This window comes from Stegodyphus dumicola, chromosome 3, assembly GCF_044657685.1.
Source record: "Stegodyphus dumicola isolate Sdum_Otavi_A_Nest chromosome 3, ASM4465768v1".
NCBI lineage: Eukaryota > Metazoa > Arthropoda > Arachnida > Araneae > Eresidae > Stegodyphus > Stegodyphus dumicola.
Window position 1 is genome coordinate 232072738 of NC_140770.1, and position 21096 is coordinate 232093833.

At 32.4% G+C, this 21096-nt stretch overlaps 1 protein-coding gene across 1 annotated transcript in view; it reads right to left on the bottom strand.

Annotated features, from left to right (window-relative positions):
* Window positions 1-242: 242 nt before the first annotated feature.
* Window positions 243-21096, bottom strand: part of LOC118202396 (uncharacterized) — a 258620-nt gene continuing 237766 nt past the window's right edge. The window contains exons 4-5 of the mRNA XM_085813904.1: window positions 9280-9453; window positions 243-2816 (exon numbers count right to left, since the gene is read on the bottom strand). Of these exons, the coding sequence (XP_085670030.1) occupies window positions 1987-2816; window positions 9280-9453 (1004 nt within the window). The 3' untranslated portion in view covers window positions 243-1986. The remainder of the gene's footprint in view (window positions 2817-9279; window positions 9454-21096) is intronic.

A 21096-nucleotide genomic window follows, 5' to 3' on the forward strand; every position in this document is an offset into this window, starting at 1 on the left:
TGTTTATCATAAAATATTAAATATTCAGTTATATTTATACCACTTGGGGTCAAAATTTCTATTTTGGTTCAGCAGGGCGAAATCGCAGACTCCAGAATTCTTGTAGTAAAACCGACAGAGAATACATTTATGTTTTGGCTCAGTTTAAAGCAATAAGCAAAATAATAATTCCAATATTGCAGCATATATATTTATATATATTAAGTATGTCACTATAAGCAATTATGAAAACGAAACAGTTTGTAAACAGACTTTTATTAATTTCCTAAATGTACGCATAATAGGAATGCAATTTCTAAACAGAGATTAAATTATGACAATTTTAGACTTTATTTACATTTATACAATTTGATACATATATACAGGACAATGTTCCGAAATTCAGGAATGATTGTTTCGTTCATCAGAACTCAGTTTTGATCAATATATTACAAATAAGCAGTTATTGAATTTACATATTTTCCAATAGACTTTCGGAAGTTTTGTATATATATATATATGAAATTAATAGTGAATTGTGATAGAATGAATGAAGACTTCTTGAATATATACCCTATTTACTCGCATATTTCTCCCCTCGTGTATTCCTCCCCCGTGTATTTTCCGCATATGATTTAGAAATTTCTGATTTATGGTAATAATATAAGATATAGGTACAAACAAAAATGCATTTTGTATTAGTAAAACGAATATTATTGAAATTGATAAGTTCCTTCGAAATACATATTATAATAACATTATCGTGTGTTTATGCGGCATTTTTATGGGCTATGTTTATCATTTAAGCCGTCTCCTCTCAAATAGTGTACACCACTTATCCCCGCCAACTGCTTTTAAGCGGGAAAATTAGTGGGAAAAGGGGGGGGGATATGCGAGTAAATGCGGTATTTCCCGATGAACAATTATTTCAAGTAATTAAGAATATCATAAATATTTATATGTTTAGTAGGAAACAAAATGCAGATTGGCAATTTTTTATATAGACTATTTGATCAATGTTTTAGTAACTCGAAACACATGGAAGGTAAGAAAGTTAAATATTGAATGCACTTAAAGAATATGCTAGAAAAACTTTGAACGAAAGCAAAGATACTTTTAACATCTTACATATATTTGAATAAATTAGAATGTTAATGATTAAAATATTTTAAATGATTGAATTTTATTCATAAGCTTAATAATAACCAGTTAAACTTATGGTAAACATAAATTAAATATAAATTTTATAAATACACTATATTACATACTCTTTAAAATAAGACTTGTAGAAATACATTTTTTCAAGTTAATCTCAGCATACATGGCTATGTTATGCTGAGTGAAAATAAATTTTATATAGATAAATTTAAGATATTTTTGTTGCTTGTAAGTTTCTGATTTTTTTTTTAAATAAATATAAAACAAAGTCTTCCTTTCTTGTTCTGAAAACCTTGGCAGATTCTAATGGAAAAATATAATATTCAATCAATTAACACACGTGATTTTAATAAAGCTGAAAAAGATGAAATGAAGATACTCTCTTAATATAATGAAGAAATCAGATTGATTAATATTTAAAATTAATAATTGCTCACTGTTTTAATGAGAATTAAACTATGAATAAGAAAAAGAATTATTTTAAATACATTATACTATAATCGAACATAAATATCACGTTTTATTTCTTTAAATACATTTTTTCAAGTTTTATTTCTTTATGTAGTATTTCTGCTCGGAAACGAAGAAAATTAAACATTCAAATGATAAATAACATGACTATTGAATATATTCAAGTTGACATAATTTGATTTGTAATCAAACATTCAAATGATAAATAACATGACTATTGAATATATTCAAGTTGACATATTGTGAACTGTACGATAAAAGAGGTTCTGGATGTGAGGCGACACACACTGTTTTCTAAAAATTAGCATAAATAATCGCGAAACGGAGTACCTTTGATGAAAGTTTATGAAGGACGGACAGTAAAATATAAGAAAAAAATTAATACGGCCGCCAGAGATTTGAATCACTTTGCACGTGTCCATTAGATTCAGAGGAAAAAAGTTCCGCGCGACTGTTGGTGTTACTGTCCGAAGGTACAAGATGCTGCCTTTGATTAGGGATATCTGTCTCTCTGTCTCTTAAGTCAGTATTGGATACATTTCTCCTGGAGTCACTTGTACTATGATTGCTGCTGCATTCCGATTGAAGAATGGAATCACCAGTACTAGAGTCCCTAGAAATAGAAGGTCCGGCGCTATCTAGACATCTCTGGACAACTGTAGAATCTTCCTCAGTAGCAGAGTTTCTTGTATCTCCATTATTATTCAAAAGGTGTACTGAAGATTGTATTTGGTTTTGAGATGAGTAAAACTGAGAATACAATAAGGAGGGTGTCACCATTGGGGGTGTCAGATACATACCAGCTGCAGCAGCTGCCGCCATCAAGGAAGGGTTGGATGCTCTAGAAGGGTTCGCATTACCATAGTAACTATGCCCAGTTGACAACAAACTGTAGCTACCATGACTGACGGTAAAATATGGAAGGTTAGTATTGTGGGAAGCTGTGCCAGCAGCCAAGAAAGCCAGAGATGTGTTGTTGAAGTGATGAGGAGTGGCATAAGTGCTGCACGATGCAGAATTGCTACCAGACAGTCCATGTCGTAATTCTGTCAAGCGGTCAGTGAGACACAGCTCAGAGGCTGCGACGACAGCGTTGTTATATCGCGTTACAAATAAAGAATCCTTGAGAGAAACAGGAGAAGTTTGCTGATCATTGAGGTTTTGGAACGCCGCAGTTGTGCTTGTGGAATGTCGGTCAGTTAATAAACCTGTAACATATAAAGAAAAGTTAGAATTGTTTTCATCTCATCAGTAATGATCTAAAATACAGATTATTAATTAAATGGAATCAGAAACAACAACTTAATAAACAAAATCATTATGGCGCCTGAATAACAGCATTTTAACGGAAGAGCCTTTTTTTTCACATATTTTAGCGATTTTCATAGATAAATGAGCAGAATATTATTTTTTCGTAGTTGTATAAAAAGTTAGTTGTTTATAGTAAGTTATGCAGAAAATGAAAAAAGAAATCGATAGCCTTTTTTCGGACACCACCAGCCGAGCTGATCCTAAAAGCGGCATTCATAATAGATTGCCAGTGTTATACTTTTAAGTTAGTAAATAAATTCAATTTTAGTTTTAATTATTAAAATATTTAATTTATATGGGACGCAGACAGTACTAGTCGTACAGTATAAGGCCGTTAAGAAGATTTTTTCAAAGTTTTAGTCAAGTAAGCTACATTAATTTAACTGGGTTACTCTTTGCAAGATATACGTTGTTTGGTATTGTAGTACTATAGCTTGCATGCACCACTTGAGGTTTACAAATTCTAGTTGATGACTTTATTACTCTCAAGTTTATTTAAACTCTTAACTTAAAAGTTTAACACAAATTTGAATATAGCAGTTGTTAAAGGCAAGAAATCACATTGGAAACTTTAAGGTGGGTTGAAATGTAACTAATGTTTCTCACAGAAGTAGAAACTAAATGTATCGTATGTCTAAATGCTCGTATGATGAGAGGAGAAAATTGTGCAGCATAAATAAGGAAGCTCGTATGGTACAGGTTAAGATTTTTCGATCTGAGAGACGAGAAAAATCACCCGTTCCTCACCGGGAATCGAACAACGTATCGTCTAATGCTAGCAAAATGCGTGCCGATTACTTAGATCACAAGAGCAGACACGGCATAATTGCATACTTACAAATATTCTCCTTCTCTTAAAAAGCGAGTGGGGAGAGGTATAAAACCTAATTGTCCAAATCCGACTGGTGACGATTATTAAGTTCCTTATTTTAATGCGGCTATTAGGCTTTTCAGCGCGAGAAATATGAAAAATCAAATGTGTCTTCAAAGAGATTTCAAGCATGGATCTTTCATTAGAATTACTTACACCTCTAGAGCAGTGTTAGGAGCTAGAAGCAGCTAAGATGCGTTAATTACTTTACACCTCTACAGTATATAAATCTTATCTTTGGTAAGAATTAACGACAACTCAAACTTTATTTAAACTGAAAATCGAAATTGACGTTTTTATAAAGTGTAGGATGAATTTTGTGAAGTTTGTAAATGAGTAAATATATGAATGAGTTACATTTATGTGAAACACAGCAGTAACTATCAAATGATCAGATCTTGCAAAATTTTTAAAGAAGGTATCTGAGAAAGCTAGATATTTTATTACCTAAATTAATAAAATTCATGCGAGGCTTGAATTGCAGTTTATGTTAAAATAAATTCAAAGATTTTTGTTATAAAAGTTCATAACTAGTAGAGTTGTAGATTCATTATGATTTTTGATGCTGGAGACTCAAGTTGGAAAAATGTGCACCCTCGCCAGGACTCGAAACCTGGACTTCTCGAATATGCGTCGAGTATGCTTCCAATTACACAACGAAGGCATGCGGAAAGGAGGGAAAAAATACCTTATAAAGTGACTACTGGATATGCTTTAAACCTTACCTTGGGTTTCGTTAATTACGCGAACAAAATCGAAAATTTCTAAATTAAGTTCTCTTTCCCAGCGGCTCTTCTCTCACCTACTGCTTTTAATACTAGAGCGCTTTTCTGTCTTTTTATACATTGTGTTATGAGAAACGTCTATAGTCGAATTTTTCCCATTTTCGCATTACGATATATTCGTTGCATTACGTTATGCTACCACAGCATTCAAGCAATTTACCAGTTCTTATCGCTGTATTTCATCTTGCTTCATTAAAGCTTTACTTTCCTTTTTGGCAAATTGCAAATTTTACGACTGTTGCCAATTTTGCAGCAGGAAAACTGAAATATGTTTTCAAATTAGAAACAAATTGGGAGTGAAAGTAAATTAATGTAATGTAATGAAATTAGAGATTGAACGAAAAAAAGCGGATATTTATTAACGTCTTTTATTTCTTTGCTTCATTTTGGATGATAACTTTTGTATCTCAGATTCAAATCAATTCATTTTTCGTATCATGTTACGTTCGTTACATTGTGACATAACAACAATATGTGACTTGGCAGATTGCCATTTTTCTCATCTGTTGCCAGTCGTACGACAGATTACCTATAAATTACCATTCCTGGTAGACTATACGTTTTGGAACTTGCAATTTTGGGAGTAGACGATATTTAAGATATCTTTCAAAACATAAAAGTAGTCGTTGATAAACTAAACAGTTTAGCAACAATATATAGATATATACTTTTGACATATTTAGTTCTTATTTTAGTTTAAATAAATATTTCTAACTGATATAATTTATAATGCATTTAACTGATAATCTTAAAAAAAATTAGTGCAATTCATAAAAGACGTTTCTAATCTTACACTATGTAAGAGAATAGAAAAGGTTAGTTTTGTTAATGATGACGATAAAAATATGTTTTTGTAAGTGCTGTAATGCTACTTATATTTCATAATTATTATCATTATTCTTTCATCCATTCTTGGTTGTTAGTGATTACTTCTTATAATTGAAAATGTAATTTTTCTATTTAAGATTTGCCTGGCTGTTTATTGATCTTATTCCACAACTACTTAATATTTTGCATTCCATTTTTCATAGCATGATTTTGATTGCTTGAAACACTTTTGTACGTTTCGTTCATTTCATGTATAATGGTTGCCGACCTAAAAACATTTTATTGAATTTATGTAAATTCTATATGCTTCATATTCTTTACATTCTTTTCTTGAACAAGATCTGAGTTTTCCGATAGAAAAGTTGTTCGAAACTATGTCTTCTTTTCTGAATCATTTTAAACAATTTAACAAGCAAAGTGGCTAAACGCATTAGCGCAGAGATTCGAAAAACAACAACTGAAGCACTAAAATGATAAGTAATGACAATAATCCGGTGGAAAAAAAAGAACATAAAGGGGTAGTCTGGGACATTTAAAACAGTTTAGCCTTGTCGCCACCTACTTTTATTTTTAAAAATCCCCTCTTATTGGAGCAGACGATACCTCAAATGACAATTTACCACCCTTCAGTTATTTCTAACCAGGCATTTAACAGCCGCCACTTCTTACAAATTACTTAATAATTACTTCCCCAAACTTCTACTTTATTTTCGAAAAACCCGCCGATAATTACTAAATAATTTTCACTCGTAATTTTTTTCTTCTGTTGTTATTAGTCTGTTGTTCCAGCACATCCCGTTCCTTCATCACAGGAATTTTATCAAAAACATTCATCGAACAAATTGCACTTTCCGGTCGATAAGCCACCACCAAACATATTCATCGCGGTGCCTATGACTACACGCAGTTTCCTAAGGTACCGAAAATAAGCAATTAAAGCAGCCCCTGTGCAGCGTATCATTTAAAATGAGTTAATATGCATCAGCCGCAGCGCTCAACAATCCATCTTGTGTTAAGTCTTCCTACAGTGAACCTGCGTCCCCACCCGTCGCCACTTCGTATGGATCCATCACTGTCAACACTTCAAATGTTAAAATGATTATAGCGAAGAGTTTTCTTCCAGAACTCTCCTAGACTTTATTCCTCACCCCCTCCCCTTAAATATAGCTGAAAGTCCCCCCTCATCCTCACGGTCCTTCCCTTCAACTGGCCCTAACTTCCTATTGATCGGGCCAGCTACTAATGAAAGCTGGAAGTCAATTGCTTGCTTTTCGGAAATTGTAAAAGCGGTCTGTTGACTTTTCAAATTGTTCTTAGCTCAATCGGAAATTTTTCTTGGTCGATAGGATGGTTCTCCGATCTCGGGGTCCTGCACGATCTCCCTTCTTCTTTTCACGGCGTGTGAAATAGGGTTATAATTGATATTTTATTTTTGAAGTTTCCTTTTAGAAGACCGTACTATTTATCACTTAGTCTAATGAGCAAACGGTTCAGTGTCTTCTGTGAAGTATTTGAAAAATTTTCAGTCAGTTTCTATATGAACGTCGAATGTATTCCTTTTTTATAAAATATAACTTTTCAAATGTCGTCTAATCAATGAAAATAAAAGAATCCACAATAAAACTTGATCTGTCACCCTAATCGGTACAGCAATTGGCAATGCTGGTTGCCATTCGCTGGATCCATGTTCAGATCCCGAAGTATGAATGTTTGAAATGCCATCTAAACGAATGTTGTATATATCGTGCGAATCTTGGATGTTTGAAAATATATAATGCTGAGTAACATGGGGCACTTACGATACTGACGCGCTGTCCTCTCAAAAGATTTGGTAGTAGTGCAAGAAAACTGGGAGACTCTCGGATCCGTCCTCAGGGGTACACTCCAGCAAATTCGGGCGAAACTGTGTATTTATGACGATGGGACCATACCTGTAAAATCACTGGTGAAGTTCTGGGGTCCTCACTTCTGCTTGTCTTGTCTTATAAAAGTTGTTATACTTCCCCCGGCCGTAACAGCCATGCCTTCGCATTCACATATAAAGAAGTCTAGCAATTTATCGCTCTCATTTTCTTTTTATCTTGCAGAACACGGTTTGCCTTGAATATTAATTGCGGACACAGTGTTTAAAACGTTTCTCTCAGACATCTTGTGTACCCGACAAAGTTTATGCAGGTAAACAGTTTTATTTCTGAAACAGTCATTTTGTGGTTAAAATAAAATAATATATATAAACATATTTGTAATGTGCAACATAAAAGTTAATACAATGCGCATTTTGTTTCAGTTAAAGTAAAAAAAAAAAAATGCACTAAATTATGTATTACAATATTATGTACGAAATATAGAAGTATCATGCAGCATAAAAGCGCATTCAGTGCATTTTAATGGATTCCAGTTTTACCTTATAGTAAAAATAAAGTTATACTGATAATTTATGGAGAGCATTAACTTTTCTGAAGCCAGGAAATGTGACAAATCGACTGTACCTTTGATAGAATTCGAACCAGCGATCTCAGAATAGCTAGCTTAACGTCCTGCTAACATTAAAACACGACGGCACTCAAGGAGAATGGGATAGTTCCTTATAAGTTCAGATGTCGACTAAATTTAAAGGTCACAAGTGAGTGCTCCGTAAAAATCAAAGCTAGTGAGCCATAACAACTTCCATTTGTTTGCAATCCGACAGACTTTTGTAAGAACTTGGTAACTTGATTTATTCTCCACATTTGAATCTTAAATCATCATGGTTATATTAGCTTCAAACTATATAAAGATCGGTACTTTTTTCCTTTCAAGCCAGCGTAATAGAAGTTAATAGTGCATAACATAAAAGAACGTAAAAGAGGGGATTAAAACGTACAATTTACTGTAATTCTTTTATTCAGGCTACTTGGAAGAAGACAGAATATAAATTCGAGGTCTGCTTTATCACAAATAAAACATTTAAAGCACTTTAATATGTTTAACAAATTTTAAGTAAGACGTTTTTGTAATACTAGTATTCTTTTCAAATTGTATGCGTAATTTTTATTTATTTATTTTATTTACTTTATTTCCCATTACAAGCCTACCTTTAAAGGAAGAGATACAGGGCTTTTTAAGGGAAACTAACTCATATTTATGCAATGCGCATGGCGAAAACTATGAAAAAACCATTCAGTCAGCCCGTTTGACGAAATTCAAAACCGGGTCGAACTAACTGTAATCAACGAATTTAGTGCTCGATTACTAGTAGGCTAAACTCTACATATCAGCTACAAAATCCCATTCCTCTAAAGTAAAATTAATTTAAAATTCCTACATTGAATAATAATAAGCAGGTCAAAGTATCGCAGATTTCTTACAAAATTAGCATTTTACAACAATATTGACTTTTTGTCTGTATTGTATCTGTTTGTATTGACTTTTTGTCTAGTATATGCATATAAGATAACACTAATACAGACTCCTGTTTCCGTTCCACTACATGATGGGAAATCTTTACGTATCGATATTTTTATATCGTTAACTGAAAAATATGAGTGAAAATAACGCATAAAAGTCTTTGCACTCATAAAAACTTATCTTTTTATAAATAAACCAATCAGACAGAATGTAAATTGATTTCATAACAACTGAACAATATAAAAAACAAAACTATTGAAAGAAAATCAGATAATATCAACATAAATAAACATGCTGTAATATATTACATTTGACAAGAAACACAACAAAAAAATTACAATCCTCCTCTTAATTCTACACAGACGTTTGTCAAAACGATTGTGTGTCATCGTAAATTCAGTGGCTATGAGAAAGTTAACAGCCTAGCCATAAATCTTATTGCGTGCTTTGAAACAATAGACTAAACATACAAAACGAAGGCGTTCCTACCTGTAGGCGTGGCTTGAGGCGTGGCGTGACCCGAGTCGTGAGACGTGACATCTACCTGAGGACAAGGTGCAAAACCTGCTGACTGAAGTCCGTGACCCAGGTAGTTAGGATAGTGACCGGCATGAGGATTCCACTGTGTTTCACCACCAAACGGAAAACCAGCTTGTGTTGGATCTACAAATAAAAAAATGTTATATTAGAGAAAAATAATTCATGAAATGTTTACATGCTTATCAAACAACTCACGTCATGCTGTGATTTGTACCGGCGAGAAAAAAGCTTAAGAAATCGTTTTCCCATTTTTTAATTCCTACTTCGTCTTGCAGAAAAAAAAAAAGTATTATTTATAAAACATCTGGAAAACGTCAACAGTCATAAGCTTAAAATCAATTTTTAAAAAAATGAAGTTTAACATAAATTATCTGAGTTCCTGCTATATGAAGTTCCGCATTATACCAATTTAAGATTTAATTGTAATACACTATTTTTAATACACTTTATGAAAGTTTCTCCCGAAGACATTGAACCCCAAACGCATAGAAATTTCGCGCAGGATTTCCTTTTTAGATGGTAAACGTCAGAGAAATGTTGCATACTCATTCCATATCTTGCCATCTGGTGCTGAAGATACATGGTCCAAAAAAGCGCGAAACTACAGTAAAACAAAACAAAAAAAAATTTAAAAGGTTTGAAGTGAGAAATTTTTAAGAAAGGTTTCTTTTTCTATATTTCATCATTTTATTTTTCAGATGATAACACTAAACTAATATAGTGCTTTTAAAAAGGATTACATTGTATTCACATTTTGATGTGATCATTCCAAATTTTAAGAAAGTGGCCCTCGAAAGTGTAACCCGCTTTCAAGACTGATGTCACACTTCTTAGAGTATAGAGGACCCAAACTTGGCGGCCCGAGAGCCACAACCTGCCTGCGAAGTCATTTTATGCGTTCCGCCAATACTTTATGTATTTGTTGTTTAACTCCGTGAGTGGCATCATCGAGTTTATCCAGTCTTGAGATTTTTCAGTCAGTTGGTATATATAAGCTAATAATTTAAAAAGTATTTTGCTTTCTTACTTTCTTTAATCATGGGAATATCATTTTAATGAATGAGCGTTTGTGAAAACCGAGACTGAAATAAATAATTATACAAATTTAGCTGATAAATGCTGTTTAAACACAGGTTGTCATGAGGAGATCCCAAAACTCATGCTACTCAGAGGGTTTAAAGCTGAGTTTATAGAATAAATTTAATAACATTGTATTCTTTATGTATATATATAGAGAGAGAGAGAGACAAAAAGTAAGAAATTTAGAACCAATTTTATACAAACGGAATAATTTTAAATAAAAGTTTTTGTGATAACACACACATATAGTATTTTCGCTCATTAAGCTCCTGGAAAATTGTTAGGAAAGACATGAAATAAGAAATTTAGAGCCAATTTTTCACGAAAACCAAAAATTGAAATTCATAAGTAATAAATTTCATAAAATCTTTCGTATATATACTTATATACGAAATTAGAAAGAAAATACGAACAAAAGAGACTTATGTGGTCCAGAATTTTGCGCATTGAGCTGCAAAATTAAAAAATAATTTCAAAGAAGGGGAAAGCTCAAAAGCGGTTGTTTAAAAGTACATTTGATACTGTAGTTCTACAGTATCAAATGTACTTTTAAGCGATCGCTCTTGTTCATTCCTCTTCTTTGAAAAAAGAATATATATATATATAGTGATATTTCCTCCTCCTGACGAAGTGGCATTGAAGTTGATTGAATTCCTCTTCTTTTATATTCTTTAAATTTCATCTATTTTTTGAATTAGGGTATTACTTGTTTGAAGTATTTCAGTTTTAACATTTTTTTAATTCTTTTTTACATTTATAGGATTTTATGAAATTTATTACTGATGAATTTCAATTTTTGGTTTTCGTGAAAAATTGGTTCTAAATTTCTTATTTTATGTCTTTCCTAACAATTTTCCAGGAGCTTTATGAGCGAAAATACTAGGCATGTCGTGTTGTTTTACGACACGCCAATTAGCCAGAAATTAATTAATTCCCATTCACTAGTATATGCAAAATTTTTACAAACGGTTTCATTCACGTAAGAACTCCATAACATACGTCTCTCAAGCATCTCTAATCACTCCCTCTCCCATAAATTACTTCACATAAGTTTCGCCGCCTGAAATAATTCAAAGCCCCCGCTGCCGATAAAGAATTTCGGACACACAACCCTTCTGAGTAAGACGCGAAGACAAACTTTGCCCACTTCCCACTAGAAAGAACGCAAGTTAATTAATATTTTTTCTGGCCTTTTATATCTTCACGTACATTCCCTTTTCTTATTATATATATTTTAAATTTCAATTTTTATTTTTAATTTTTTTTTTATTTGTTTTTGCAAAGATTGCATTATATTTCTTACATTTCGAAATTTTCTAATGTTTATTTCAATTACTTTGAGTTCTATTTCATAATGCCAATTTCCAATGTTTAATTTTTTACAAATAGTTTTGAATTAAATTTCATAAACACAAGGTTGTTGGGGGACAATTACTCAAGTAATTTATCAATTTTACTGCATAAATTGCTTTTCACTCAAAATTGAATTAGTGAAAATGCTTAATCAGAATGAGTACTTTGGTGCTCTGAATTGGTTCTTGATCCCTTCAGTTCACGGAAATATTTGCCCTAACTTAAATTGCCAGTTTGGCATCGCTTTATTACTTGAGTAAAGGACGAAACACCTTCGTATTTATTTCTTAATTATTGCTCATTAAACTGGAGTTTGTTTTGTTTCCCTTGAAAAGTCAACTAATTTCCGATCAATGGAAATGCTTACTTGATTTTAATTTAATTTCTTTTTACAATTGAAATTTTGTTATTCATGATTTAATTCAAGTCCCCGTTAAACATTTTTAACAATTTACATTCAAGTTACTTTAAAACAATTTTCGGAATTAAACTTACTAACTATGGATTCACTCTTTTTAGATAATTCTACTAAAATTAATCTTAAGAGATAATATAATCAATATTTTAGTAAATAAATTATATATATAGGTGGTAAGTACAATACTAAAAACACCAATTTGGTCAAAAACTTTTGCGCAATATGCTGCAAAATTAAGGAAATGATAAGTGAAATTGTAGTTAGCTCGCCAAAAAGTTACCAGGAGCTGTGGCTCCAAGGAAAAGTTCAACACAGTTTTTTTTAAAAAACAATGACATTTAAGTGTGTAAAATTAGGCTACACGCGAAATAAAATGTAAATTATAAAACACAGTAAAATACAATCGTTGGATACAAGTTAAAGGCAAAAAATACAGTAAAATACCAATCGATGTGACAAGTTAAAACATATAAAAAACCAATCGATTGAACAAGTTAAAACAAATAAAACAAATAAAAACATATAAAAATTACAAAGCCGAAAATGGTAAATTAGTTCAATTCGAGGTCCAACCTGGCTTTTTAAGGGAAATTTCTGGTTAAACGTCGAACCAAGCTAACTCCATTACGCGTTTCGCCGAAACAGACAATTGAAACTTTTGCGTTACGAAATTTTTTAATTAATTAGATAAATTGTCCTAAAAAATTTATTTAGTTTCAATTCTATGTTCCAATTTCCAGACGCGTCCGCACAAAATGACACATTAAGGTGTAAGAAATGTAAATGCAACTCCGATGTACAGCAATAATAAAAATAATAATAAATAGCGGTCTGCTATTAGTCAAAATATACAATAACGTACGGGCTGGACTATATATATATATATATGTTATATATATATAATTGTATGTTATATATATATGTGTGTGTGCATGTGTGTAAGATGTAAAATATGAAAGAAAATTATTAATTTTATTTTAACAATTGTCCTTTTAATTCCTGATTTTAATTTGGCTATATTCTCTTCCTGGAATTTAAATTGCGTCACATCTGAAAACTAATGCACATTATGTCATCTTTGATTCTGTAATGCGATAAGTTCATGTCCGATCTCAGTCCAAATTTAAACAAAGGATTGAACTTAATAAATACTCCACTTGCTGATTACAGTTTTCCTGTTTTTTTCTTGCTGTGCAAATCTGTGCTGCGCATTCCTCTGCTTAATCCATTGCCTCGAAAGGTGAACATATGTAGAATTCAAGGTGCTTCTCGCAGTCATAGTGGTGCGTAAACCAAAAATATACGTCTTGAGAAATTATGCAATAAGAAATAAAATTATGCGTTGAATCTACTACTATTTTTGTTCTCCAAATTCCATATTTCTATTACGCATTCTTTCTGTATGCCAGCAACATCTCTAACCACCTCCGCCATAATTTAAAGAAATTGGTATATTCTCTTCTCTCCCAAGCATCCTAAAGTATTGCTATCTTGAGATCTAGTCATCATTTCTAAAAAATTATCACGAATACACACACACAAATATAGATATGTAAGATAGAAGAAAAAACGATAGCTGCTTTAAAAATAATTGACGACCTCAAAATTAACGATTCTAGATGTGGTGCTCTTCCCCTAAATTCCTCTTTTCTTCCGAATTTGAGATGCTTCCATGATTATATACCAACCTAAAATTAACCAGTCATAGTTTAGAGTACTTTCTGTATGTACTTGGTATAAATACCGCTGGCAAAATAAACTACCTCATTCCATTCCTTTCTCTAAGTGCTGCTCTGGCATCCGCTTTGCTTCTCAACTGCGTACGTCATTTCGTTTAAAAAAACTAATGTACATAAAAATTTATGATATTAAATTATGGTTGAATAATTGTCTGCCAAATTAATTGAACATGTGTGAAAATGAAGACTGGTGATTTGTCGAAATTCAGTTTTGTTGCCTTCATTTTTGTGCCTTAACCACGAGCCATGATGGATACAGAAAGTTGTTAAAACATCCAGTGTTTTCTTCTGCGCATTAGAACATTACACACACACACACACACACACACACACATATATATATATATATATATTTACTAAAGAAATATTTATTATATTATTTCCTAATATTAATCTTGTATAATTTTAGTTTTAGTTATGTAAACTAGACGAAAATTTTGGTATTTTACCGATTATAAGAATACATACAGGTCTTATTCAGTTCAGATTAGCAAATTTATTTTCTGCCACTATTACATACTGGTGCTTGCACATTACTTGTTCTTCTGAAGTATTAAAAACACTACACTAAATTTCACTTAACAATAAAATAACAAGCAAATTTGACATCAAAGGAAATGAATTAGCATTATTTCATTAGCTTAGTAAAAGAATACGTTTTCTTAAACTTATCCTACAAACAATTTTCACAATTTTTAAAAGGGAATCTTTGTCAGCAGCTGAATCTGACGAGACGGAGTTTCATTTCGGGCATACACCCCATGGGGTCAAACATCTCATTTGTTTCGGAAAACCGCATCCTTGGCTATTATGCGGTCGTATTAATAAAGAGCTTAAACCCTCCTCTTCTACCTAGGGACATTTTCCTATTTTCTTCGTCGCTCCATCTGCACTTGAACCAAAAAGGAGAGAGAGAAGAAGAGAGCTGTAACTGTAAACACTCAGCAGGACAGTAATTTAAAATGTTGCGACAACCTGAGGCGTCGTGATGTAACTCACAGTGCGCTAATGCAAAGTGACGTGAAATTTTAGTGTTCTTGGTGGGTATTTCAAATGACGTTAAAACTAAAATTAATGGAAAGAAAGGAAAACAAGGTATCTTCCTTTATGAATAAATTTCTAAAATGTATTTGTAAAATATAATTGTATTCATATTAACATATAACTCGTTTTTATATTTAATACATTCCCCAGCTGCATATAATTGCACTGTATGCGAGTTTAACATGGTTTATCACTAGAGGCTATCAATATAGACGGGCCAGATGGAATAGAGAAACATTTTGTAGGATATTAGATGAATATGCACTTTAGATTAACAAGGGAATGTTATACATCTTCTGCATGCATATATAAAGTGAAAAAAAAATATGTAAAATTAAATCAATCAGATTAAAAATTAAAGGAATAATATTCTTAAGGACTGCATCAATTGCTTTTAAACAGGTTAGGTTTGTTAATTAATAATAGATTAAATATGAAAGAATAATAACTTATGTTTTTCCGAATGGCAACAGGTTCGAATGAAAAGTGAAACAACGCATTAAAGCAAAACAACGGAAAATTCGTGTTTCGAGACTAATAGCCCATTTGAACTAAAATCATTAATGCTCTCAGGATTCGGACCCTCCGACTGCCAGCAAGATGTGCTTCCAGTTGCACTCGGAGGCAAGCGCGAAGAAAGGTGAAAATTTTCTTATTTTCTGTTCCACTTAAAGGGTCACTGGAAAGGAGGTGACCGAATAATCAAATCCTGGTGACGACTAATTTTTTTCGGGCGCCATTTGTATATACATTATATTTATTTCGGGACAAGAATCATTGTACGTTATATTTATTTCAGGGCCTCGCTGAGATCCGAAATATGGACCTTCTTTTTACGAGCTGAACATCCTTCCAGTTACACCACGATGGCATGCTCCGAGGAAACAGAAATTTCTTTACACACTTATATAACAAATTTAGGAAAAGCAATTTCTTCATTAACCTGTTTCTTATGGAATCTGTTAAAATCGTTTCATTCACAAATAAAAAAAAAAAAAAAAAAGGTTTAACTACCTATATAAGAACCGTAAGGTTTTATACTGTTACGAATTTGGCATTTAAATAATTAACGTTAGTTGAATTGTAAATTAAAATGGTTTTATTTCCCGCGCAGTGCAGCGCGTGACGAATATTAAAAGAAAGCTAAGCCGGAAAATTGAAAATACAAGAGCGCGTGCATGTAACATTTAATAAATATCTCTTTTTGATTTCGAGAAAGTTCCAGAAAGTTCTCGCGCGCGATTTAAAAATCTTATAAAAAGGAGGAAACCTCTCAATTCAGTTAGTCAGTTATTTTTAGTTAGCTTGTTGTTGTTTTAAGAGTTTGTTTAGAAAACTGCTCTTGTTGATTGTAGCGAATTCGCGGATTAGCTTTCTTTAGCTGTTTTGAATTAAGTTCTATTGAACGTTTGAGTAGCTAAAAGATATCTACTGTGAGATATTGTAATACTGCACGATAATTTCAGGAAATTTAAGCATATTTGTTGTAATAATAATAAATTTTGCTCATTTTTCATCAGACTTGTGCATTCATTTCGTAACGAACCTGTACGCACGCAACAATACTTTTATACTAACTACACATTGAAATACAAAATAAATGCAAGTGTGATTATTTGAGAAATACTTTTATTAATGAAATACATCATTTAATAACTGTTTCAAAGCATTGAGACAAGCATTAGACGTTCATAACATTCATATCCAGAAGCGAGTGTACTGTTTTGAAGTTCTGTAGCCTACTTTCATAAAATAGTATATTCGTCAGCGTCATCATGCTTCGTGCACGATATAAATTGATTGATAAGCTCTTTAAACGCATTTCTAATACTACCTTAGCAGTCATCTGCTATTGTATCTAAGCCGGTTATTCACTATGCCAGCTTCCTACAAGAATGAAAAATAACGCGTGTCTGCTTGCAAAAAAGCTTCACACAAAACTTGAATACCATGTGATAATCTCTTGAATCTGACAGTCGTTCATACGAACTCCATACAGTGAATAACATAGATACGGTTTCAAGAGCATATCAAAAGTACTTCTTTGATCCTCATATTCTAAATCCTCATATTGGAGTTACATTCAGGTTGGAATCAGAAGTAGTTAAATAAGCCCCTTGCGTCACACAGTTTAGCAGAGTTGATAGGTAATTTAGTGCTCTGTTTTTAAACTAATTTCTAAAGAATGCCAATATTTGGGATTGCAAATTATAAGCTACGTATTACGTTATTAACTGATCGCACATTTAAAAAAAATATTTTTTGTATTAAAAATGGTGTTTACAAAGTTTCTTGACTAAAGCAATGAAAAGAAAACAAATGTAGATCTTTTCTAAATGATTCCCGTGAGCTTTTGGATTTATTCCTTTACTCATCTTCTATAAGGGGGCTGCAATCATAAGAATACGAAAAAATAAGCTACATATCTTAAACAGAATTAAACCATTCGAATCTAGCTAATTCCTTCTCAATGATATAATATTTTTGAAAACACAAAAATAAAATTACAGTTCGACAGTTCGAGCACAGAACATAAAATAATTAATAATAATAATTAATAAATAATAATAATTAATAAATAATAGCAACTGGGGGGGGATCACTATTCTTTCTGTAAAAATCATAATAAAAGATACAGCATTTAAATCATCTGTGCGTCTCAAATGTGATCTACAGACATACGAATGTTTTGCCAATCTGTGTGTACTCACACGAAATAAAATTCCAAATGTCCAGAATAATTGGCAATCAAAAGCAATACAGATATTCGAAAAATCTGGATAATTGGATTGTATTTAAAAAATGTATTTGCAAGTGGTGTAATTTTATTTTTCCATTTATTACGCACTTAATTATGTTAAATGTTATATATGTACGTATAAGATTACATATATTTTTTTCTACAAATATTTTATTTCTACAAAGATCAGGTAGAGGGAAAACACTATATTTTTATTCAAGAAAAACAAAATTCACACTATAGTTATTTCAAGAAAATTAAAGGGTGAATTTCTTTTTACGTGCCTAAATACATAACTTTTTCCACTAAACCTAATTTTGAAGTAAACGCATCGACATAACGTCTTCATGTTTTAGTTTATCTCTACATATAATAAAAGAAAGAGTCTGTCTGTGTGTGTGTGTGTCTTTCGTTCGCGCTGCGCGTAAGCTAATAGACCCACGGCTACGAAATTTGGTACATAGGTGCATGTAGACAAGAGCCAGTGCACCTCGAAGCGAGTTTTTCAAAATTCGAATTCGATTTTTTTTTTTTTTTTTTTTTTTTTTTTTGTGACGAAATCGCGTCATTTTGAGACATAATGGGCTATAGGAAAGCGAGATTTTACACGAACTTAAAATAAATTTCGTGTTTCAATAAATCGATTAAATACGAATTTATTTAACAAAGGGAGCTTAACACCTTTTCAACGGGATTTTTTCTAAAAAAGTTTATTTTTAAAAATGTACAGTTTATTTTTCTTTGATTTTTGGACACGTTAAACTTTCATCCTTGCGACTGCTTTTGCAAAAAGAATTTTGGAAAAATGATAATATTTTGTATTTTTTTTAAAAAATTTTTATACGAAGCTTCCGAGTACATTTCTCACATCTCACATCTTTAAAAATGTCATTTTGACAAAAATTTTCCTGTCTTATTGTTGTTGATAGACTTTTGATGAAATCGCATCATTTTGAATAGTTTCATTCTTTTAGAAATATGGGTTTGGCAACAATTTTTCGTCGTAATTCTTATGTTGTAGAGACATTAGGATTTTTTGGAAGCCAGAGAGATGAAAAATATGCAACCGTTTTCGCCGGGAATCAAACCACGGACCTTTGGAATACCGGCCCAGCGTGCTACCGTTACACCACGAAGGCATGCTAGGAAAGTGGGAGAAATACCTTATATACTCCCCTTTTTAAAGGGCAGCTAGGGTTTTAAGGGACCTAGTCGCCAAATCCTGGGTGCGGAGAATCATCATCCACAACACTTTTAGTTCGGGTGCCACTTGTAGAAACATAAGTATATTTTTTGGAGGCCGGAGAGATGCAAAATTAACAACGCCTTCCCCGGGAATCGAACCACGGACCTCTGGAATACCGGCCCGGCGTGCTACCGTTACACCACGAAGGCACGCTAGGGAAGTGGTAGAAATACCTTATAATGTCACTGTTTTTAAGAGATTGGCATATTTAATTGTCATTTATATATATATATATATAATACGTTTTATTGATTTTTTTTATAAAGTTGTTCTGCAGAGTAAAATTTTGCGCGGAATTTTATGTTTTTCAGTTGCTTTCTTGTTATTTTTTGCTTATTTCACTGTTTGTAAGATATTGAAAAGTTTTGCATGATTTGTTTTCTTCAACGGAAAGTTGGTTAATTTTTATTAGGATAATTAGTATTTGTACCTTATTTCATTGTAATTTTTTTCTCTTGAAAATATAAAATAAAATATCATTAATTATACTTTGCTTTTCATAATTTTTTGTTTTTTGTATTCTTTTATGTTATTTATTGCTCATTTCACTGTTTTTAAGATACTGAAAAGTTTTGAGTGATTTTTTTAGGAAACGAAGTTCTTAACCTCCTTTATACCATTTGAGTTCTTAAGATTTTGCAAAGGGAAGTTGGTTAATTTATTTATAAGGATAATTAATATTTGTATTAAAGGACATTGCTTATTTCATTGTAATTTTGTTATACGTAATAATTTTTTTTATGAAGTTGTTCTGCAGAGTAAAATTCTGCGCAGTTTTTAAATTTAATAATTAACTTAATTTAATAATTAATTTAAATTTAACGTTTGGTGTTTGTTCCCTTCAGCCATTTTTCCGTTACATTTAAAAGCCAGACGAAGGCTGGCAGCGAAGCTGCTAGTTTTTAATAAAAGACTATATTACGGTTAAGCAATAATTCATAGCCTAAACGAAGAACTGAACGCTTGCGTATATTTATTATTATCCTTACAGACTGGATATTGCAGAAAATTATAGCTCTGTCAACCAATCGTCATTTTGTACGTATTCATCTGAATAAATGCGAATCTCCTCGAAATATGCATTATTATATTAGATTTTAGAGCTGTTTGATTCAACGAAAAAAATTTAAAATGCATCAATAAATGAAGTCGTACTGTCACCTGCATGGTGCTCAAGGGTCTGCCAACGACAGGCGTCATCTTGCATTCTTTGCCACTATGAATTTTGTGGGCTTGCTCTGATGTTACTGTCAGACAAATTATAAAGTATTTTTCCCGCCTTCTTAGCATGCCTTCATAGTGTGGTACTCTGCACGGTGGGCGCGTATTCCAGAGGTCCGTAGTTCAATTCCCGGCGAGGGCGTTGCTCATTTTTTACTTCTCCTGCTTCCGAAAAAATACCTAATGTCTCTACAGTGGCACCCGAACTAAAAGGGTGTTGGATGATGATTATCCACACCCAGGATTTGGCGACTGGTTCCCCTAAAACCCCAGTCGCCCTCAAAAGGGGAAGTATATAAGGTATTTCTCCCGCCTTCTTAGCATGCCTTCGTAGTGTTTATTCATTCAAATGTCTGCACTCTGGGCGCGTATTCCAGAGGTCCGTGGTTCGATTCCCGGCGACGGCTTTGCTCATTTTTCATTTTGCCTGCTTCTAAAAATACCTAATGACTCTACAAAGTGAGATAAGTCATAAAAACAACAAAACACGATCCGATTATAAGTAATCAAAATTTTTGTCTTAGCGAATCACCACGTATTATATTTTTATAAAAAGCTTTAAAGCATTTGGTTAGAGTATATATATCATTTTTAATTATATGCCGAAGAAATAAAAAGTGAAAACCGTTAGCCATGGTGAAAAGTAGTGTTACCGAGAGCGATTGTATCCGCTTTAAGTGAAGAAAAAAATTATCCCTTCTTTTTGGAAAGTTTGTTATATGAAAAGCAGCCAATGAGATCAAACATTTCTAACGAATCATCGAACCGAAAAACACCACGCCTGTTTTTATTGTAAGTATCATACAAAGTTGGGAATAATATTCTCATACATTTAAAAGCTTTGCTCATCGCACTGAGCAACTCTGCTTAAAGAAACTAATCTGGATTCCCCAACCAACTTCCCGAACGGGAGAAAATGTGGCCA